General features: G+C 38.0%; 1 protein-coding gene across 5 annotated transcripts in view; it reads left to right on the top strand.

Moving 5' to 3' along the window:
• The window catches only part of SNCAIP (synuclein alpha interacting protein), a 90,052-nt gene extending 66,433 nt beyond the window's left edge, over positions 1 to 23,619 (top strand). For 4 of the 5 annotated variants that reach the window (XM_068666510.1, XM_068666509.1, XM_068666511.1 and 1 more), the window contains 6 exons: positions 952 to 1,077; positions 4,534 to 4,703; positions 12,369 to 12,461; positions 14,988 to 16,050; positions 17,777 to 17,847; positions 23,051 to 23,619. In XM_068666510.1, coding sequence (XP_068522611.1) covers positions 952 to 1,077; positions 4,534 to 4,703; positions 12,369 to 12,461; positions 14,988 to 16,050; positions 17,777 to 17,847; positions 23,051 to 23,135 — 1,608 coding nt within the window. In that variant the 3' untranslated portion in view covers positions 23,136 to 23,619. The remainder of the gene's footprint in view (positions 1 to 951; positions 1,078 to 4,533; positions 4,704 to 12,368; positions 12,462 to 14,987; positions 16,051 to 17,776; positions 17,848 to 23,050) is intronic. The other variant, XM_068666513.1, reaches the window with a different exon arrangement.
• Positions 23,620 to 24,371: the final 752 nt, after the last annotated feature.

Genomic DNA, 24,371 nt, shown 5'->3' with positions numbered 1-24,371 from the left:
AAGATATATATAATTTCACAGCTATAACTGTATTCCAGTTCCGCAGAGGAATGTCTCTAAAATATTTTTCTTTTTATTATTAAAACATAAGGGAAATTTACAGGAGTAGAGCAATCTTTCTCCACTGCTTGCCAACACCACAGGCATCTCCAGAAACTGCTCGAAAGCATTTTAAAAGTGATATGTGATCTTAAGTCATTCCTCCATGCTGGCTGTCATCTATATTTGGCATTCAGCCAAGTATAAATACCTATTCCTTCGCCCTGTAACAAAAAACAAAATTGCTGTTAAAATGGAAATGCAAAGGAGATAAGTTCCAGACAATTTGTCCCTATGAAGTAGAAAGCAGAGATCCTGAATGGATGGAATATTCTGGAGGAGACCTAAAGAATCTGAGGTTCCATCTCCTTTTCCTTGAAAAATCAGTGCACTGAGAGCTCAGGATGGACAGATTTCCTGAGTTTAGTTGCCTTGCTTCTCTTCTTGCACAATAACTGGAGCATGATGATAGATTTGAAGAACCTAACTGCTCATCTCTGTGATCTGTACATATTCCTGTTGTAATTTTCCAAAGAAGCTTGTGAAGCTTTCAGAAAAAGATTTTCAGGCTGACATACAAGCTGTTGTACTTCAGGAGTCCACTGCAAGATATAGGCATGGATGCTTTTCAGTGTACAGTTTGTCAGAATGTGTTACAGTGATGTAACGTCTTTTTATAAAGCAGATTAAAATACTTCGGTATATTTCCTTAAAAAAACAAAAAACAAAAAAACAGTCAGAGACAAACTCCTGACATACTATGTCCTACAAAGTTAAGAGAGGCTGAAAGCAAGGTCTTATGAAAGGAATTATTGATCATTATTGACACCAGATGACAGTACCAGTATTCCTCCTGTACCTGTAGCTTTTCATCATTTATCTTTTGTGGCATCTGTTTCCCCCTTCTCTTAGGAGAAAATACTTCTGTGGCTTCTTCAGTTTATGCAAGAACAAGGGATTTCACTGGATGAAGTTGACCAGGATGGAAATACTGCTGTTCATATAGCTGCTCAACATGGCTATCTAGGATGCATACAGGTAGAGTAATAGCTGCATCAGAAACCTAATTTAAATCAAATTTGAATAATAACAACTATTAAAACATTTACAGGAGGTCTTACAAGTAGGAATAATTATTGATACCCTAAAATATACTGCAAGAAATAGCTTTTAAACAAGTAGGACTCAGACTAAAATACCAGAAAGTTCTACTTTCTGAATTCTGTTCTGTTGGATGCTATTGTATTGGTGCTATTATAAATCTAAAGTAATCATACTGCAAGAAGAAAGCATGATTATATAGTACGTAGTATATACACAAAAATACCTAATGTATGTTTTTATGTTAAAAAAAAGCATCCGGTGTAGATAAGCCTGCTCTTCTTACTGTTATGATATTTTCTTTCTGTTTCTTTTTCTGTTTAGCTGTAGCTCTTCATCTTTTCTGTATGAAAGTCTAACAGTTGCAGTTTGTTTTGCTTTGAAGGACTTACACTTTTAGCAAATCATCCCTTCCAGACTTCTAATCTTTAAACCTATCTATGCTAAACAAAATAGTGTGATGGTGATTTCTTAACCAGCTCTCAGTGAATCAGGTTGGCCACTGAGTGGCCAACATAACAGTTCTGCTGTACAGAGCTGCTATAAAGGATAGTTTGGCTTGCTGAAAAGGTTTACACAGCTATAGTGCTTTTGAGAGTCATATCTAAATAAACCAGTTTAGATACCTTTGTACAGTACCAGTGTTCAGTGTAGACATAAAAAAAAGCTCTGTGGTTGAACTTGATGGCTAGGTACAAGTATCTTGACTTGAATTGAAGAACACGGATGTACCCTTTGTCCATCAGAGTCACTAGGACCATTAGTCATAGGAGTACATGCTAGTGTTTGGGGTTTGTGATAACTTCAAGTGAAAGCTGTTTGGAGAATAATTAATGGTAAAATTATTTCAGATGATTGCAGAAAGGTGTTTCATGAACAAATTAGTCATTGGGAAAGAACAGCTAAAAGAGTAGATGAAGCCAAGAAATAGAAATCAATAGAAATAGAAGTCAAGGTGATCAAGTCAACATGGGGAAGAAAATCTGTCAAAGGAGGAGGAGTATTTCTCAGAGTCTAAGCATTCAGCTTACATCAATAAACATGTAAGTCCTGTTTCCACAGGTGAACTGACCCACAGCACCTCTTAGACCACTGCAAACACAGAAGATTTGTAATAGTTCAACCCTAAAAGAAATACACCTAGTTAATTCTTGTTAGCTAACCTCTCAGGGATCTAAAAATATTTATGTACACTATAACATTGAAGCTACAGATGCATAGCTGCTTATTATTACTATAACAGTTTATTTATATGTCTGGGCTCAGGGAAGACCTAACTACATACAAGCCAGTTTAAGAATCTGACACAATTAAGAAAAAAAAAAAAAAAAAAAAGAGAGAGAGAAAGAGAACAAGGTAGCAATTGAGCTGAATGAATAGACTTGGGGAAAAAAAAAAAAAAAAAAAATGTCAAGTACATTTAGAGGACATGACCACCTCTGTATTTTCTTATTGATGGAACATGTTTTTTTCTTTTAAAGTTGTCAGGAATGGACTCTATACAGACTCTTATAAGAATCTAATAAATACGTCATAACACCTGTGCAAAATTTAGTGTTTTTGTTATTGTGTTCTAGACAATTGCTATGATCAGTTGGAAAAAAGTTGATAGAATAGATGTTTGTGATTCACTAATGGAAACTGTTGTTGTAGATCTGGGTTTACTGTTGTTAACCTCAACAAATCCTCATCAAGATGTACAATGTACTTAGGGGAGAAATGGCAGTAAGTTATTTTGAACAGAGTGGTGACATCTGCAGGCTGTTTTCATGGATGAAGCTGAACAAGAAAGAGAATTGCCGTGCTTCCTCTATGAAAAATGAACCTTAATAAATGGCTTAGAATTTCTAAAACTATTTTATTGTAGATAAATATGAAAATCAAATAGTGATTTCTGTTGATGTGAAGCCACAAGGAATAAATCATGAAAATATCTAATGACAACAAAAATAAACAATTTTAGTATATATCACTTCATTAACAACTCACTGTGCTAAATGCGGTTCATGTTTTGCTGTGCTGTGAAACCAAATAAGGCCCCTGCCCAGTGAGATAACAGTTTAGTTTTAAACAGGGTGCAGTGTATGATTTGATAAAAAGAAAGAAGCAATAAAGAAAGCAGAGGGAGAATGAGTACTAGTGTAGAAAATCTAGTGTAATAGAGAGTCAGTGATTCCCTTTCTCTCTCATTCAAAGTTGTTATGAACAGGCAACATGCCTATCATTTTCCAGACTATATGATTGCTTTTTGCAGGTTCATACCTCCTTATTATTGGTAAGTTAACCCCAAATTTTTGACATAAGATGCAGTGCAAGACTGTTCATAAGTTTCTTTCATTTATAGAGTTATCAAATAAGATAGCCTACCATTCCTCTTTTCTGTCTGCAGATGTAAATGTCTCTGTGCCTGTGATTCTGCATCAACAAGGCCATTCTAAACCCTGGGTGGCTTACCAGCTCTGCCTGAATAAATCAGCCAAGAGCTCAGCCACCCACTTCCTCTGATGATGCTCTAGTTTTTGGACACTTTATGGTTTTGTTCAGCACTTTTTTCAGACTGCTGTATGCAGTGTGTATCTGAACACTGCTGCAGGCACTTAAGTCTTACTGTAGGCATGAATAGTGTGTAACACTGATTATCACAAACAAACGACAAAGAGTGAAGGTCGGGTTTCAGTTCTTGCTTCAGTTATTGGATGTCTTGAAGTCAGCCTGACATAACTTCTTTTGTCTTTACAATGCTCTGGATTCAAGTTCCAGGGGTAACTGAGAGACCATACTCACAGCGTGGACAGTTCTCCAGCAACAAGCTAAGGTTCTGGGCTATTATAGTGAGTAGCACATCAGTATCCACCAGAACAAGAGGCATTGTTTTTCCTAAAGACTAGGATCTGACAACTATTTCAGTATCTTAAAAAGGTAATAGGGGGTAACCAAGCAACTATAAAACGAGACATTTTTCTGCATTAAAAAAAAAAAAAAAAAAAAAGATTGAAATTATCATCAAACAAATTTATTTCTGCAAAAAAAAGTTTTCTGCAAAAAGAAATTTGTGCCTGCTCGACCTGAAGGATTTTTTGGAAAGTATCTACCGTAGTTTTCAGATACGTATATTACATGTCTAAAGGCCACTGAAACTGCAGCAATGAGTGTAGTATAATTCTTCTGCACCACAGAATACTGTTCTGTTACCCTTGCCCCTGAATAATGGATTTTAGTAGTATGTATTTTGAATTCCAAGTGCATACAGACTTGTCAAAGTGATTGGTTTTTCAAATTTTTCAAGCATTTTATTCAGGAGTGGTTTGCACCCAGAAGTTTCTTGTGTTGATGAGAATTCACCGCAGAGATTTATGTTTACAAATGTCAGTGTTTTCTTTTGTGTTTTTACAGACGTTGGTTGAATATGGAGCAAATGTCACCATGCAAAACCATGTAGGAGAGAAACCTTCACAAAGTGCTGAGCGACACGGGCACACCATGTGTTCCCGCTACTTAGTGGTTGTGGAGACATGTATGTCATTGGCCTCTCAGGTTGTGAAGCTAACTAAGCAACTAAAGGAGTAAGTGTTTAATTCTTAAAAGAGGGTTCATTCTTAAAACAATATTGTTGTCTTCAGTTTAAGTGTCCATTTTATGCTTCTCATATGTGATCTTTTCAAATCATGTTTCTCCCTTATTTCAACATACTTTCTTGCCCCTTCACCTTTAGCAGCTAGTTTTTCAGGCAGTTTGCTGTGAACACAGATGAAGGGGGTGGGAGTGAAAAAAGGCATGCATGAGATACATATATGTATATAAGCAGTACTGTCCCTTTTCCCTTGAGTTAACATCTTTGCTGATCATAATTTCATTTCACACAGCATTGTTTTCTATATAGCGGGAGTCTCTTCACAGTTACAGTATTGTTTTCTGATGTTGTGAGGAAAAATGAAAATAGCAGTTTCAGGGTGTTTTTTCAACTCAGAAGATAACTAAACCTACATCAACCACACAGGATATATTCTGTGCTCTGCTTTTTCTTCACAGAAACTGGCATGAATATTTTAGTATGTTTTTTACAAGTGCTCTGTAAAGAGCCTATTATATTGAAACATTAATTTAGGCAACTGCTTGCTTTTATTATAGGTGCAGTAACTGTGATTTAGCATCTAAATAGTCTCGAGACTTTTAGAAAACACCAGCACTGATCTAGGTTAGTTCCAACTTAGATATATGACCAAGAGCTTCTCACCTACAACAAGCCAGGAAAATGCTGGTTGAAAATAACATGTTTAATGGGACCGTATCATATTATGCAAACAGCATGTGGACAATAGTACTAGCTGTAATCTGCAAGGTTTTATTAGCATGTGATCTGCAGAGGTGGCCTCTGCGAGAAGAGGCTAGAGGCTGCCTGGCAGCAGACACAGATGGTTTCAGACAGTGCCACAGCAAACCAACTGGAGAACATGGCTGAGTCTATCAGCCAAGCTGAGGGTGCTTCAGTGGAAACATTTTAATAAGGGCAGAAGATGACAGAGAGAGAGGAGGAGAGTACAAAAGAGGGACAAAAAGAGGGAACAGCAAGGTCAGAGGAGAGCAGGTGCTCCCCAGTGGAGCAGGCACACTCCCAAAGGGACTGTGACCCATGGAGCACTCCTGCTGGAGCAGGTACACTCCTGAAAGGACTGGAGCCCATGCATAAGCCTATGCCATATCAGTTACAGAATCACAGAATCATCTAGGTTGGAAGAGACCTCCAAGATCACCTAGTTCAGCTTCTAACCAAACACTACCAAGTCCTCCACTAAACCATATCCCTAAGCTCTACATCTAAACGTCTTTTAATGACCTCCAGGGATGGTGACTCCACCACTTCCCTGGGCAGCCCATTCCAATGCCTCACAACCCTTTCGGTAAAGAAGTTCTTCCTAATGTCCAACCTAAACCTCCCCTAGTGCAACTTTAGCTGTTGTAGAGGACCCACACCAGAGGACAGGAAAGAGTGAGAAGGAAGAAGCAGCAGAAAGAAACTGCTACTCACTGACCCTGACCTGTGTCAGTCATTACATCACGGAAGAGGCTCGTATAACCTGCAACAATAACAAGGGGATAGGAGAGCTGCCTGGAGGGAAGCCTGGCAATGAGGCAGGAGAGGGGCTTGGAGTGTAGATGAACCTGGGAGTGAAGCTGAACCTGGAATGGCGGAGGATAGAGTTTTATATGCTTGTCTTTTTTGTTTGTTTGTTTATTTGTTTCCCAATACCTGAATCAATAATTAAAAATACATGTTGATTGGCAATAAATTTCCCAAGTCCAGTCTGTTTTACTTGTGATGATAACTGGTAAGTGATCTCCCTGGGTTTCTCTCAACCCATGAACCTTTTCACTTTTGTTCTTCCTATTTTCTACCCATGTCCTACTGAGGGGGTGAGGGGGAAGGGAATAAGGGACTGGATATGTGGGTGCTCAGTTGCCAGCCAGAGCCAACATGCCACAGTGACACAGTTTTTATTAGAATAATAAAATATAAAATAAACTAGATAAAACTATTTTATTATAATCAACTCTCTGTTTTATACTGTTTTTAGAGAGAGTATGTAGTAGTAGTCCTTTGTCTTTGCAGAATAACTTACTGCACTTAAAGTATGCTTTTTATGTTTATGCCTCAAAGCTTTTATGCTATAAAGGCATTTTCTCTGCAAGAAATCATCAGTCTTCTTTTACATTTATACTCTTGTAAATACAAACAGTGAATTCAGGAGTATCATAATTTTCATAATTTTACTTTCTGGCACTGTGTTCACTAGGCTTTTTGAAATAACAGGTGTTATGTTGTTTGTTCATTTGCTAAGGAACACTAAAATATACAGATCAACTGATATAAAGAAGAAGAAAAAAATGTATTTCCCGAATAGCCTGCATTAACCCCGGCCTCATCTCAATATCTAATGATTTGTTTTCCCCATAACTCAGTAGGAAAACAAACAACAAGCACAGGAAGTAGCAATGGCAACCATGGATTCTCCATGTTTCAGTCTCTTCAGTGCTCACTCAGTACTTGATACGTGTTACCTCTCATATGGAAAATAAACCTCTTATGTCAGATAGCAGGCTATTTACCCCCATAGACACAGTGTGGTTCTGACTTTCCTGACAAAAGCATTATCATTTTTCCAAGCATCCCCTCTATCCTCCCACAGTCTACATGCACAGGAAGTCATTTAAATGATTCTTATCTGACTCTTGATGTGTTCCTTTGCTTGTCTCAGCTGGAGTTAAATCTGCTTCCCTTCAGCAGCCTATTTTTTCAGGCTTCTTATTTACATCCAGTAAGTGCCACAGCAGCTTTTTCTTCCTCTTCTACAAACACAAAGAGACATGAATCTGCTGTGCTACCCTGCTACAGTTTACTGAGTCAGTGAAACACTCTATTTTCTGCTTGAGAGCATAGGTACTGCATGGCTGTTTGGGCTGCATTCTTCAAGCTGTGAGTAGGCTCCTAAAGAACCACTGCACCATGTTAAGAGGCCTGTTCTCAGGAGTCAGGGGAGATGATGGAAGAAGACTTTTATCATCGGTAGAGGATGTTTAAAAATCCAAGTACAGCATGAAGCATGTGGCTGGGGTAGTTTCTTCACCTTCTCAAGGAACCTTACCTGTAACATAGCAAAGGAGTTCATTGGTTGCAACAGCTCTGGATAAACCAAAAGCATCAGATTAAAGTCCAGTTTACACTCCAAGTCACTTGAAACTTCTTTTACGTGGGAAAGGGTCCCACATGGTCAGCTGTGCTGGCTTTGCTATATTTTCTCCACCTACTTCTGCTGATGTTAATTGTTTCAGATACAGCTGGATCATGATGAATCACTTGAACGGAAGGGTAGTAGTATCAACACACCAAGTGCTTATCTGCTGCTTTGCAACTTTCTCTCCGCTGCTGTAAACATGAGCTGATCATGAAAGCTGCTTTTATTCTGGGCTTCTTATCAACCAGAGCCTCTCTCTGCTATGTGCTCAACCACGGGAAGACTGTAATGGTTGACACTGTGCAAGAACAGCAGCACAGAAACTGTCTCAGACTGACACCTAACAAGACCTATCTTCAAAAGTCTGAATCCAAAGAACAAACCTTCTTTCATTCTCTTCTGAGCTGTTCCAGTCATCAGGACCACACAGAGTAGTTCTAGAGAGAAATTATCCCAATCCTTCACAAGCTTTGGAGCCATTCCTGAAAAGAAGGCAGAAAACAATAACATCACAATCTGCCAGAGTTTTCACATCTTGCAGCTCTTCCTTCCAAAGCAGTTCAGATTAAAGATACAAACATGAGAAGATAACAAAACCGTCTGAGTTGGATCGAAGTCTTCATTCAGAAGGAAAAGCCTTGATATTTGAAAGAAGGAAATAAGTTTTAACTAGAAATTGTCCATCAGTCATTACAAGGGGATTAACTGAGATTGCCCCCAAAGAGCAAAGGAACCAAAAAGTCCTTTCCATAGCTAAAACAGGAAAGCAGACCACAAAAAAATAATAATAACAATAGTAAATAACAATAATAAATAAATGAATAAATAAATGAAATGCCATTACTAGCATGAAAATAAAATCTTTTATTTGCATCTTTTGTTAACTGTAGAGGTTTGGTCAAACCAGTAGGGTTTTCTGAATGTAGTCACAAGTTTTTCACAGAGCCTATCAAAATACTGGTTTTCATTTTGCTTTCCAACATCTCTGCAGGCCTTACAATCTTACTTATTCTCTCACTGATTTCATGAGTCTATAAAAATGTCAGCTGTCTACAAAGTAGAAAATTTCTGCCTGCACAGGTGTATGGTTTCCATCGCTGATGACTATAGCTGTAATGACTTGTATTGTTTGGGCTTTCCTGGCCTGAAGAGACCAGGTCAGAACCAATGACATAAAATTAATGCTTGCCTAGGCTTCTTTTACAATGCTGTTTGATGACAGAACTGGATTCCTGAAGGGTCTGTGAAAGGGTCTTCCTGTGTTTATGGACCTGGATTTACAAATCAAATAATGAATCAGACACTTACTAATAACTTATTGATACACTATCAAGCCAAAATCTCTGGCAAGGCAAAGGTCAAAGCACACCATGAGAAAAAAGAAGGTGAGAAAAGGTTGAATGCTCTCTGTTGACAACACTTTTCTGTGTTCTGTAGACAAAAGCCATACTTTTCCTGAAACTTCACAGGAATAGTTGTAAAAATGACTGACAAAAAAATATTGTAGTGGTGGTAAAGTAAAGTGTGTACAAGTTGACGGGAGATTTTTGTGTGCTAATACATGTTGTATAGAAGTATAATAACAGACAATATAAACTGTATAATGGTTGTCTGGTTTTGTTTGTTTATTTTCTTTGGTTGTTTTTTTGTTTGTTTGTTTTAACTTAGTTAAGATGTTTTGGTTTTGCTCTATAGGGTTGTCCTTGTTTGTTTTATTTGAAACGAAGGAGTAAAGCAACAAACCATGGAACCTTCATTAGAGCCTAATTCCTTAGCCTGTTCCCTGTTCAGTTACTGAATAGCCTTGATTTCATTTGGAGGTAGATGTGGTCCACAGTTATTTAGGTATCCTAAAGTAAATAGAGCCTCTTACTGGGAGAAACTAAGTTTTGTTTTTGCAGTGGAAAACTGATTTTCAGTATTCCAAGGTAGTTGTGTAGTAATAATAAGGAGAAATGCTAAGCAAATAAGTGGACAGTAGAAGACCTCACTGTTCCAAAATAAGGTGGAAGCTTGAGAAAAACAGGATGAGCAGTGCGAGAACAGTAAAACGAAGATCACATCTTCTCAAAGCATAAGAAAGGAGAAATTAAATGGTTGGAAAAAAGAAAAATTGTACATATATGGTATAGAGGAGAGTCGAGTAGCTTGTGAACCTGTAGTACTCAGCCAAAGAAGAAACAGGGGAGGTGATCAGACGTTGGGTAATAGGGAATAAAAGGTTATGATTTGTTTACTAAAATGTGCTCCTGATTGACAGGACACCTTCCATTGCAATCGCAAAACAACTTCACAGAAAATCCTGTCTGAAGAATATTGAGATTTTTCTTACTTTACCTATAATGTTACAGTGGTCTTGTCTCCTGAATCAGCCCATTTTTAATACTTAGCAATATTGCTGTTCCAAGGAGCTGAGATCCCTTATTTTCAATGTTATCATAGATACGTGTGTATGTTATACATCCTTAGGGATCCTACTGGCAAGATGTGTAGGTTTCTCTACTGTGAGGTATTTATTAACTAGCTGAATTGTGAAAATAGAGGAAACTTTAATTATTTTAGCACAATCAAATTTTTAAATGCAATGAGGATGATAACTCTGCAGAAGAGCTGTCAGACATTTCCATTAAAGCTAAAGGTTTAAGACATTAATTACATTATTTAGATATTCAGAAAATAAAAGTTGAAAAAATATAAAGGACAAGTAATCAGATAAACTGCATCACAATCAAATCTCAAATCAAAATTTCCCTATCTGTCAAAAGAGAGTGTCTCTGCAAAGACTTGCAAGATAAGCCAGTGTTGACAGATGGTAGGAGTGATTTTAAAATAGTGTAAGGAAGTGTGTGGGCAAGAGGAAGGAAGATGGAAAATTAAAGGAAGCCAAGATCTACCTAAAGCATGATTGTGCTATAAAATGTAATGGCAAGGCAGTATGTCAAGTTCCCTCTTTATTTCTCTAGTACTTCTCAGATCCACGTTGATATAAGTAAAACATTTAATTTTGTTAGCCCTGCAAGTACAAGCCCGTAGTCTGAAAGTCATCTGGATTCTTTCTGGCTTTGACATTGCCAGTTATAAAGACTGCGTTTGGAACATAGTTAGCTCTTCTGCTGTTGGTATGTGAGCTAGGAAAGAATCCAGCTCAGTGCTGGAGAACTGTGTTAGTTCTGCAGGTCTAATAAGAACAGAAGTACTGAAAACATATTACTTCTCCAGCAAGAGAAGTAGGGCTTGGAAGAAAAAGATAAGAAGTCATTTTCATATGTTTATTTTTTCTGATCAGGACCAGGGAATAAAACCAAATGTGCTGATTATATTCCAGGTGAAAGACAGTGTATATACGCTAATGAAAAGCTGGAAGCCTCTTCTTTTCCAGTAGTTTCCCAATAATTCTGTTTGTGCAGTGTTTAGAGGCACTGACTCCTACATATGTCACTAAACAAGACTGAATGTTATCTGTTTTGATAATAAGCTAAAAAGATATTTTGATTTTAGAACAGAGGGTCAAAATTAGATGGGGGCAGGGACATGGATAAGAACTTTTGTAACAAATTCATTTTGGTTGAACTTCTTGAAGATTTGCAGTTTACTTATTAAACTAAATCCTATGGAAATAAGCACGTTAGCAAGAAAACAGAGAATGTTCTTACAATTCTGTTGTAAATGGAGTTTCCAGTATGGATGTCACTTTCATACCGCTTGCAATTTGAATCTACTACTCTGATTTTTTTGACATTGGATTATAAAATTATTTACAGAGTAATGTAGATCACAATACCACACTGAAAGTAATAGACTGCAGGATGTACAGCAGTACTGAATATAATGTGGGTGCAGAGCACAGGTAGGACTTTCAGGAAGGTTGGGCAGTAAGTAGATATGTTTTTATTGTACTCCCTTGGAATACATAGCTCCATCCTGCAGCTGAGTAAACTTGGACTTGCCCTTCCCAGTAGTCAAAGACTCCTCCCTGAGTCCATTTGCAGGAAGAAAAGGAGAAAGCAGTTGTCTGAGCCATTGTCTGCTCAGCAAAGGCCATCCACCAAACATGGCAAGTGACTTCTTACTCTGTCCTTTTCCTTTCCACAAACAAACAAGAACCAATTGGCTCTATTTTTGCTCTGATGGATCTTTGTTTCTGGAATATTACTTTCTGTGAGTGACTCAAATCCAGTGAACTGCTGCTTATGATCCCACTTTTGTCCTTATATGAAGTAAAATAAATAATCTTTGATAAAGGAACATCTTTATGTTGTACCTTTATATTGTACAGTGATCACAAAATGCCCTCAGGATTTCAGAGACAGCTTATAGAAGTGTGGTCTCTTCATATGTCATAATTTAAAATCTCCAGCTTTATTTACTATCTAAATTATAAGTTAACAAGGTTTCTCTGTGGAATGCACAGTTGAACAAATAGTATCATTTATCCTGTAGCTTCCTAATGCTGACAGCTCTGAAATTCAAGGTAAACAGTCTTACATTTTCTTGCAGGCAGACAGTAGAACGCGTGACATTACAGAACCAGCTCCAGCAGCTTTTAGAAGCCCAGCGGTCAGAGGGCAAGTCACTGCCCATGTCCTCAAGGTAATGTGACTGGAATTCTACTGTTGCATGGATTTACAGTTCGATGGTGTAACACTTATCAGGAAAAGCTGTGACCTGTCAAATAGTAGATGTGTTCTGTCAAAGCAAATGTGTTTCTTTTACCTTGTGGGCTTGAAGCTGAGCTTTTAGAACTTGACAGTGTATAATACTGTATAAATATTGGACATTTTGAGTATGGTATTAATAGTCCCAGTTTCCCACCAGAGTAAAAATCGGATTTATAGTGGAATAGAATATATTTTGTATTAGATGAATTGCAGAGAATCCCAGAACCCCCTAGGAAAGTTGTAAAGTTTGACCTTATGGTGGTCCACCATACATTACTGCCAGCTGTGATTCATAAAGCCAGTTACCAGCAAAACCTGCTTTCAGATTAATAAGACTCCTTACACTCATTAAATCTTTTGCCTGCAGTAGCTTGTATAAAAAGTCAAAACTCCAGAAATTTTATATATTGTTTATACTCTGTCAGTGCAAGTCCTGGAAATAGATACAAAATGAGCAGCCTTAAAGAAAAGGAAAGAGGTCCTTCCAGTAGAGGCCCATGTCTGGAGCCTATAGTCTCCTGATATTTCTCTCTGACTTTTGCCATAGATTTCCAATATGGTGCATGGTAATCAGGTAAGCACACAACTTCCCTCCAAAAGCAATCTCAAGATGACATTGAAATAAATTAAGTAACTCATGTACAAATACAGCACGGTGTATCATGACCTTCTAATCCAGTTTCCTCTCTGGAAGATACATGCAGTGTTTCACAACATTTTTAGGGAATTAAATATATATTAAAACAGAAAGCCAGCACAAAATCTTCTTCCAATGGCATTGGTGGCCTGAACTTTAAGGCATCATGTGTAGGAGCAGTGACTGCTTTCTGTTCTGATTTTACAGAATCTCATGCACTGAATAAGTACACCATGTCCGTGAAGTTCATGTCAGTGTTTCAGACAAGTGCAAACAGTTACAGCAGTAGATAAAGACACTGGGATTGGTGATGCATTTCTTTGAAAGAATTTTGGCTAGGAAAGGGCTGAAAAATCTGAACTCCTTCTGAAGTAGAAAACCACACTGGAAAGAGTTGTTCTGTTCTTTTTTTTTTTAATAGACTCATGGTCTTTGTATTCCATGTCTGCCAGCTCAGCAGGGGCAATGGGACCAAACGCTGTCTTCCAGCTCATTTGGTTTCTGTGATTTTTGCTGGCTGGACTTTCCAAGTGGTCTTTCATCTGTGTGCTTGTGAGCACCAGGACTGTTTCACTTTCAGTATCAGATAAGATCAGGTGAGAGCAGACCTCTCATCATTCATTATTTCTGTAAAAGAGTAGGTTTCAACATCATTTTAGCTAAATGAGCAAGCCTGAAAATGATAAACTATTATTTTAAATTTGATTTCATAGTTGGCTACTACTTTTTCTTCCAGCTATAAATCCCTTGTGGATTTTATCATCTTCCAAGCAGCCAGAAGCTGATCTAAGAGAATGTAACCATCTTGATAGGATTATCTATTTTAGACATATGCATATTCTTCAGTGACTGTTTTGGTTTGCCTGTCTTCTGGCAGAGAGGAGAACTCAAAATGGATTGAAGATGAAATGGATAGTATATACACGTGAATTTTGTACACTGCTTATAGACTCGGCAGGGTAGAAGTTGCCTGCAAAAAAAAGAAACAAGATTTATAGAGTCACTGCCTTACACCAACCTTAATTTTGTCACTTTACCATTGCTTAGAGAAAAAGTTGCTTAAAATAAGAACTTGGATTATCAAGAGCTCTGACATATGTCATGGGGAAAGAAATAGCCTGTGTAATTTATGTTCTTTGCAAATGAGACTTAAGATAACTGTTTCATCACTATATAACATTTGGAGTTTTAAATTTAATTCGTCAATCTAATTTTCTGAAATGAATCAATGTCACTGTTCACATGCTTTTCAGTATTTCATATCAGAGAAGGTTTTGAGTGTGAATGGATCTGATTTTTTATGAGGTCTTACATGGCTAGTACCAGATGAAGTTTACTAGTACCAGATGAAGTTTAGATTTATGAAATCATTGCTATCCAGAGAGATGATACCTTGTCCGTATTTAGAATAGCCTACTTTTGTATTATGATATGACTTCCAAGTAGGCATTTGTCCTTGTGGCTTTTTTTCACCTTTTAAACCATGTCAACTCCCACAAAGAGGAGACAGTAGTTTCTCAAAAGTTTTCCTGAGAAACTCATCTTTGGCATTGAAATAATGATCCTAAGTTTTTGTTTTAAGGAGTTTTCTTTGTAAAAGAAAATAAAGAGGCTCAAATCCTCATTAGGAATGGAAGCAGGGTTGCATCCTTCTCTTTGTGTTCTTCACTGTAGCATCATAGTAATGAATTCCACGTGAGTAGCAAAAAAGATGATAAGTAACAATAAGCTGAGACAGACTTGTAAACTGGAAATGGCAGTTTTGCATTTTATATGTGCATTAATTTGGCCGTGGTATTTCCTCCTCTTTTTTTCTTTAAGCTCGCCATCATCCCCTGCCTCTGGCAAACCCCAGTGGAAACCATCTGAAGCAGATGAATTGTCTCCACCAAAAAGTAAATTGAACACCCAAGATGGGATTCAGATTCTTGGCAGCTTGGGAACTTCTAGTCGCACTCGAGCCAAGATAAAAGATGAGGACTCAGATAAAATCTTGCGCCAGTTGTTGGGAAAGGAAATCTCTGAAAATGTCTGTACGCAGGAAAAGCTGACTTTGGAATTTCAGGATGCTCATGCATCCTCCAAGAACGTGAAGAAGATTTTGCCAGAGAAAAGGGAGCTGAAGTTAGCCAGACTGAGGCAGCTTATGCAGAGGTCTCTCAGTGAGTCTGACACAGACTCAGCTAATTCTGAGGACCATAAGAACACCCCTGTGAAAAGAACTGACAAGCCAAGGCCTCAGCCCATAGTGGAAAGTGTTGAGAGCACAGAGAGTTTGCACCTGATGATTAAAAAACACACTTCAGCAGCAGGGCGTCGCTTCCCTTTTGGTAGCAGAGCTTCTAAGTCAGTGGATGGCCACAGTCCTTCCCCTACTTCGGAGAGCAGTGATCCAGATAATGAAGCCCAGTATCAGTCCGGTACTGTACCTCAGAGCCAGTTTTGTGGAGACAGCTCTCCGTCCAGCACAGACAGTGCCACTGCTCAAAAGGTTGCCACAAGCCCTAAGAGTGCTCTCAAGTCTCCATCTTCAAAGCGCAGAACCTCCCAAAATTTGAAACTCAGAGTAACTTTCGAGGAGCCGGTGGTGCAGGTGGAACTAGCAGAGTCAGAACTAAATGAGGAAAAGGACAAAGATCGGGGCAAAGCACTTTTGCGGGCTCCACCCAGCACTGGGGAACCAGCAGGAGACCAGCTAAAAAGGCCTTTTGGAACCTTTAGATCCATAATGGAGACGCTGAGTGGTAACCAAAATAACAACAACAACTGCCAAACAGCAAACCTGATCAAAACCTCATCGACGCTGCCTTTTACGTCATTAGGAAGGAAGACAGCAGACAGCAAGGGAAATCCAGCAGCTTTCACAAAAGGAAGAAGCAAGCCAGTGAGTGCACTGAAAGGAGGAAGGGCCCTTTTTTCTTTTCTTTTCTTTTTTTTTTCTTTTAAAGTAATGAATGTTTGACATCCTCTTCTTCCTATCTTTCTATAGCAAAAGGATATACACAAGTAATTTATTTGAGCAATAGAAAGCCAGTCCACTGTTTTAATCTTCGAAGGCTTTCTCAGGGAATGGTAGGCGTTGCTAGTCCATCCTTTTAGTGCATGCATTCTGTGTTGAAAGCTCTCTGCAGAGACATGATTCATCTGGAAATGATGTTTAATGTTGCTCTGAATGACAAGTCATAAAAAGAGAATTCCATACTTGAATCCGTGGTATTTTCTGAGGAGTAAATTCCTGAAGGACTCGTCCATTTTTGTTCTGTAGGCATGACTGACAAGGCCGACAGGATAAAAGTAAGTGTCAAAATATAAAGAGTAAAAATAGCAGAAGGGGTTCTCCCTGCTTCTGTTGCATCTACTGCCATCCTCTAAGTATCTAAGTTGCCAGTACCCACCCTCTCCTCAGAGCACACGGTCTTCTCTTTGCAGAGTGTATGTTTGGTCTGTAGCAAAATGTACTGGGTCCAGATCATCCCCTCTCTGTGAAGAACAGAATTCCCTTTTGTGGATCACAACAGAAAAAGGAACATGTCCATCTAGAAGGCTGGCTCTCTTGCTCAAAAGAAGGGAGAAATATACTTTGAACTAATGTGTCTTCCAAGAGAAAGAAAGAGGTATTGAATGAGAGAGACAGGTAGGAAATAGTGTGAGCATAGTGTGTGTGTGGAACAGAAAGAAGTTTGGGTATCTGGAGATATAATAAAGGGTTGAGTGAAAGAGAACAGTAGATCATTTAATCTTCTGTGAAAGACAGGGTGAAAGGGGAGGAGTGGATGGAAAGACATTAGGCAAAAGGATCATTTCAAGATAAAAAAAGAGAAAGAACATAAAACAGACTATGTGTAGGAGGAGGAATAGTGAATTATATACTGCAAAAAGTATGACGAGGTAATGGAAGAAAAACACAGGAAAATCTTAAGCACAAAGCAGGCAAAATGAGTATGGAAAAATCAGAAAGAGAGAACTGGGAAATAGCAAGCAGTCTGTATTAATGTGTACTGCTAAAACACTGATATTAGAACATGAAATGAAATTAAGAAGATCTAATGGGCCAAATTAAAGTGGAAGTTGATTTATTAAAGTTTAGTCAGAATCACAGTATGGACTGCTGATTTCAGCCTTAAAACACGCTGTCTAATCAAAGTGCTGATTTACCATGGAAACATTTTCATAACCCAATGGCACTTTATTTTTTTTTTTAAAGGGTGGTTCAGATTTTGTAGTGATAGAGGAAAAGACAATCTTTCTTCAAAGATGTTCTGATAGATTGCAAGCTTATGAGTGTTTTTTATAGTTCCAGAACAAGTTTAAGGATTTAGATGAGGTAATTCTAACAGTGTTATTGCTTGCACTGTAACATGCATGTTATCTGTGAAAAGGTCATGTCTGCATGTCATTGTTATGAACATCAGAACACGGAAGGTATACCTTTTGGTATCAGCCCAAAGAGCCACAGCTTGTATCTTGAAGAGGTAACAGATTCAGACCTTTTACTAACTTAAAAAGAAATCTGTTAAAATGTTACCATGGCTATTTTGATAGTGTTCCATGTTATGCATGTGATAAGCTCAGTGCATGTTTCTAACTGATTTGATGTTGTACTTCCTTAGGGGCCTTACTGCAGCCACACCAGTTTTTCCTCTAGCACATTGAATGAAGAACATCTGTGTAACTATGCTTGGTATGTGCATGGTGATATTTAGCATCTCTGTCGCTTTGTCTTCTCAAATTGCATGTATTTGCTAACATTATTCATAACTGAAATAGTAGAATTGATTGATGTAGAAGCAGGGAAATACATGAGTAGATGAACATCTCAATTCCTAGAAAAGCAGAAATTTATGATGGATTTTTGCTGATGTCACCATTGAACTGGCTACAAGATTTCAATTCCAAGTGAGTATAAAAAGTAGTCATAAATCCACCAGGGAGTATAGTTCACTTTGGCTGACTATTCAGCCTCTGTTGAATGGAAGTGAAGTACCAGATGAGAATGGAAATTAAATTTCCTCTCACGAGGAGACCAGAAATGCCACAGTTCATCTCTAAATGGAGAGTACAGAGAACATGAGGCTAAATACTGCACTTTAAGTCTAGTGCTCTCCCGTTTTTACAGATTTTTCTTACTGTCCTTCAAACTTTGACGTTAAGTCTGTTTTTAAAAGATAACTTTGACTCATTTAAACTGCTTAATGACAACGTATTCCAGGAAGACTATTCAGGCAGATAGAGACAAGTTCCTCAAGGTCTGTAAAAGCAATGTGGAAAAAAAAAAACATTTGATAAAATGTATGTACATTGTAAAAGCAAATGCTTTGTAAAGTTTACCTGTCATTGCTTTTCAACTGGTAAGTTCTAAATGTGATTATATGTTTTTTTGGTTAGTTGGTTGATTTTTTTGTTTGTTTGTTTGTTTTGTTTTGTTTTTGTTAAACTGAGATGTAAATCCTAGAATCATTAAGGTTGGAAAAGAGCTCCAAGATCATCTGGTCCAACTACCCCCCCTCAGCTGATCCTCACAGGACTCGTGCTCCAGGCCCTTCACCAGCCTCGTAGCCCTGCTCTGGACTTGCTCCAGGCATGTCCAGAGAAGGCACGTCCATGTAGTGAGGGGCCCAAAACTGAACACAGCAGTCCAGGTGCAGCCTCACCAGAGCAGAGTACAGGGGGACGATCACCTCTCTGCTTCTGCTGGCTACAGCATTCCTGATACAAATCCTTTCATTGGGCCTGGAAATGTTTGTTATTCACACCAAAGTTACACATTTCAAGATCCTCCTGGGAAAACTATATATTAGTCATCCTGCAGTTCAGGAGCCTAAATTTCTTTCAAATTACTTTTTTCTAAATGCTTAATTTTTTTTTTGTTCACTTGTTTTCTAGTGCCAGGATCTTCCCATATTTAAAATGTCAATTCCAGTAACGCAAAGGAAAATCTTTTTTTTTTTTTTTTCTGAAATCATTGGCAAAGTGTATGTGAAACAAAGAACTGTGAAGTTTCCAAGAAGTTTCATTCTGTCTTGGAAACAGGGAAATTCCAGTGTAGAAAGCTGCCTGTACAGCAGCAGTTTGAGGTAACATCAGCGGGCAGTCTCCAGTCAAAACGCCCAGCTGTGTGTCCAGTCCCGGAGTAATGAAACAGCCATTAATCGCACACTTATGTTAGAGCCATCTCATGGATTTAGCTAGTTGCTGTAATTTGCTGTTGCCTTGTGTAAATGCTCTTGTGTGAGAAGTCCCTGGCAGGGTGGCATTTCCCCTGAGGCAGTAAAAAATGGTGCAGGTCTGGCTGCAGCTACCAGAGTCTCATGAGGACTGAGCTCCCACATCTCACCATCCACATGGGCACTGCTGATCCATGCACCATGTCCTGAAGCTGTTGTCCTTTTTCATGCTCTCATGGCAGTGGAGCATGTGAAAAATCAGAGCACGAAACAAGGAGCAGAATGCACTTGGAGCAGAGCTTGATCGGGCTGTTACTGTACAAACAGAGTAGGACAGAAGTGGGCAAATTGTGTGTCAGATTAAGTGGCATGATATTTACAAATTTCATGCAATATATTGTGCTTTTCACAAACCAGAACACAGATATCTGGTCTCTCAAGAATTTCTGAGTCAACCCTTGGTGTACTTTTCAGCATGTGTTGTGATTTTTGAAAGGGCACAATGTGTGCCTGTCATTAGTCCACTGCATGCTGCTGTCTAGCCTGTGAAAATTAATGGAAAATCATCACCATCAGGTGTGCTGTGTGTCTCTGTACATAGTCTGAACTCTTCCCTGGGTGTTCTGGGGAGGCTGTGTGATTACTATTTCAGAGTAGTTTTGGAAAAATAACCTTTCTGGAAAACAATGCAGTCTTTGGTGTTTTAAACCTGTGTAGATAGTTTTATTATTCAGGGGCACAGTCCTAAGCCCATTTTAACTCTAGACCTTTATATAAGGGATAGTATTAGAATCTTCTCAAATCTGAAATCATTATACAAAATTTACCTGGAGTCAAATGACATTCTTTTCCACCCATTTCCTGTGATTTTTCTTCAGCTTCTATTGCATTTTTTTTATTGTTTCATTAAAATACCCAGGTACATCCGGGCTGTGTAGTTTATATTTTCATATTGGTTACAGCTTAATCATAGAGAACTTTATTAAATTTCCTAGGGTCCTTATAAAATTTCAGACACATTATTTTTCTTAAGGTTCTAGCATAAATTTCAGATGTGTGGGATATCTTGGGATATTTTTTCCCCTGTTGGAAGGATCAGCTAGTTTCTTGTGTATTACAATTCCAAGCAAATGCTTGTAGTTTTATCCGTCTTTCATGTGGGCCAATGAACTGTTCTTCCCCACACTTTAACTCATCTGAGATCTGCAGAACATTAAAGTAAGCACTAACTCACCATATCAATACAAAGCCCTGTATTAGCTGCAGCTATCAACAGCTAAAATTGCTTCATACATCAGGGGCAATCAGCAGAATCTACCATCAGGTTTCTGTCAGATAGTAAACTGGGCATGCCTCTAAAATAGTAAGTGCCTCTAACCTAACAGATTTCCCACTGCCAGATACAGTGCGGGATAAATTGCAGCTTCATCCCAAATATGTGCTCTATAAAAAGGATGTTTATCTGTATGTCTAATAAACAGTTTTGAGTCAAACTAATACAATATAAAATCAATATAGAAATAATTTAGGTCTTGTTCCACAGAATTTACTGTTGTTCTCTTGTGAACTGTTACGGTTATATATTGGTGCCTGTTGCATGAAGGGATGTTGGATAGTTCTGGGGATATTTCTGTTCCTACAGGCTCCAGAAGATACTAGAAATTTGGTTACTAGTTAGTAATACTACTAGTTAGTGATATAGTAATATTAGTAATATTACTAATAGCAACATACATAATATTATTAATATTGGCAATAGTAATATTAATAATATTAGTAATATTACTAGTTAGTAATATAAACGTGACCCTCTTTAAGATCACAGTGCAACTGTAGAATGGCAGAGTGAGGTCTTGAAATGCCTGGCTGCCTCTAAATGCAGGGACACAGTGTCTTTCACCAGTGCAAACCCAAGCTGATTCAGTAGTTAATTGATCCAAATTATCTTAGCCTTAGAAAGCATCACTTCATAAAGCTCCATATTTAACACTAAACATATTTCTGACAAGTGTAACACATGCTAAGTGCCAAGACTGGCAAAGAATTAAGTGCTCCTCCTCCTCTCAGTCCTGCAAATTCTGCCTCCCCTAAGTCGGTTCTAAGTCTTTTGCTCTTATGTTGGGTATGTAAGCCACAGTATGTGTGATGAATGCAGGGGACTCAAAGTAGAATGCTCCCTTCTACCCTCTTACCAGCATCTGCAAGGGTGGTCCCTCAGAAGGTCAGCCACTGCTGAATCCTGAAGTAACCAGAAGGATATCTAAGCATACTAAGAATCAGCCTTTTGGGGATGTTTGGTTCTTTGTAGTGATAGTAGACTGGAATAAATTAGAGTGAAATTCTGGTTTGCGAGAATCAGACTCACAGATTTGTAAGCCAAAAACAAAAGTTTTATATACACTCTTGCTGTTTGCTGTGGATTTTTAACCATCAGGATCTGTCCTTTGCAGCCACCAACCAGCTAGTCATGATTATTGTAGGAGTTTCACCATTCAGCAGTAGTAACTAAAAATGAAAGCTTTCTGTGAAAGTTGCTGTGGGCTGGATGCTTAATCCAAAATCCTTCATTTCAAAGGTTAATTGACAGGAAGGGGAACCATCTGGGGATTCAGAATAAGGGCATATGAAAGGAACTGAAGAAACTTAACATTGCAAATGTTTAATGTTTAGTTTTTCTACTTTCAATTGGAAAGTAACATTTGGGTCAAATATAGACAGGTTTCTTATTAAATTTATTAATTAAATTTTACATAATGTGGAAATGAAGACGTATTATAGAGAAACAATCCTTATCTATGCATTTGGTAAAAGTCTTAACCCTTACGATTAAGATATTACCTAATGACAATGTCAAATAAGGTATGGTGCCTGTCTTAGAAAGAAGCATAGTCCTTATCATTTTTCCTATTGCATGTGCCACCATCTTCTCCTGAAGTAGACACATAAAGTAAGTCCAGTGAATTACCTTGTGAAAATGCTTATAGAATCTTAGAATCATAGAATATCCTGAGTTGGAAGGGACCCTTAAGGATCATCAAGTCCAACTCTTGACACCGCACAGGTCTACCCAAAAAGTTCAGACCATGTGACTAAGTGCACAGTCCAATCTCTTCTTAAATTCAGACAGGCTCGGTGCAGTGACCACATCCCTGGGGAGCCTGTTCCAGTGTGCAACCACCCTCTCTGTGAAGAACTTCCTCCTGATGTCAAGCCTAAATTTCCCCTGCCTCAGCTTAACCCCGTTCCCGCGGGTCCTGTCACTGCTTATTTCTCTCTGATGATTTTCGATGGAATCTAGAAGATTCCCTTTCAGGTAGAGTCAGGAACAAGCAGGATAAGTGTGATGGTTGTGGTAGTTGATCTTTTTATCACTGCAGTACTGTATTCTAAAGGATTTAGGGCACTTGGGACATTCTATCCATTATTACCAAAAATTTTTGACAATTTATTAATTATTGATGCGTTTTTTTTAAAAAAAAAACTAATCTTTTTATTGCTTTCCAGTTTTGATTGCAGAGTAGGAGCTATGGGAAAGTCAGTAGCAATCTACAGTATTAAGAAGTAATGTATGTAATACCTGTGTAGAGAAATAAGTCCAAAGAAAAAGAGTAATTCAGACTTCAAAACTTGCAAATCAGATAAAACAGGGTAAATAAACACAAGACAAATCCCTTTAATTGTCAGTGTTACCAGGAGTAATTTTCTTCTTTTTCTCTCCAGGCATGATGACATCAGTAAGAAAAGCCAGAAATCCTACAGTCAAAAGAGTTCTGAAGAGCCAGAGCTGCAGGAATTTTTCCTCTAAACCACATCTCATGATGTCTCACTTTGTTTGAAATGCCTGAAATAAATCCTTTTGAAACACTAATACGAGACATATCCCTCACCAGCAAAACAGCAGCTGTTAGGATGCCTTAATTCGTAGCAGTTAGACCATATACAAGACTTTTTTTTATGATATGTGTGTATATGTAACTTGTTTGTAAGCTGTACTGTGTAAAGGCATGGGTGAGCAAAAGTAACAATTTGAAAATTGTTATGACACAGGCAACCTCCAAAATGTTTGTTGGGCCACAGAGCACGTTTTGTACTTTGTCTTTTGCATGGATATATTGTCATATATCTTTAGTTCCCTTTGTCAATGAAATATACTATCAAAGTTTCATCCAGGACTCTGCCTGCTCAGCTTTTCAATGAGACCGAGGCAAAAGCATTGATTTTTTTCAAGTAAGTTTTGTCTGTTGTTATTTCTACTTTTGTAAAAAGGAAATAAAACAGTGTTAATAGGACACACTGAGTGCAAATACTTCTCATATTTAACTCTTCTAAGCTTCATGTGTTTTGTTTCTCTTTTCCATGTTCATTTGATAAGAAGGCAATGTCCAATATCAGAATTTCGGTACAGTCAGTTGAGTCGAGAATTGCTTGAATGTTCAATGGTTCTTTTCAATTTTAAAACACATAGATTATTTTTTAATGCAATTTTAAATTACAGTTTACTGTTAACAAGCCAAACACTGGCAATTTGCTCAGGTCTGTTCAAATCACCAGGTGACCTGCTAAGACCCTGACCATACTTTTTCAAAGTTGTTATGATCCTTGTACTGAACGCACTTGGAACCTTTGAGAGAAAGTGAATCTTCAGTGGCTTACTGAATTCACTTTGTTTCTCTTAAACTACAGTAATTTCTATAGGTGTGTCACATACAGCACGGCATCCAAAAGCAGACTTGGAGGCAATCTTCATTTGAAGCGTTTATTTATACCAAACAGTTAGGTATGTATTTGTTTTATTTATATTGAGCCATTTCCGTTTTGAAGACTGCTATGGCTTGATGAGAAAGATCCAGATACATGAGGATTTCTTTTAATGATTGTTGTAATAAAACATATGGAAGACAGAGGAAGCTTGCCAAAGACATTTTTTCAAAAATGTTACACAGAAGTTGTACCACAATGCTGAAATTATGCAAATTAATTTCCTAAAATTTCATAACTTGTCAGTGAATAATGTGGGCACCCAATAGGATTTTGATGATGG

Source organism: Anas acuta, chromosome Z (assembly GCF_963932015.1).
Source record: "Anas acuta chromosome Z, bAnaAcu1.1, whole genome shotgun sequence".
NCBI classification, from domain to species: Eukaryota; Metazoa; Chordata; class Aves; order Anseriformes; family Anatidae; genus Anas; species Anas acuta.
Note: the sequence above shows the minus strand (reverse complement) of the source record. Positions and strands in the feature narration are given on the sequence as shown.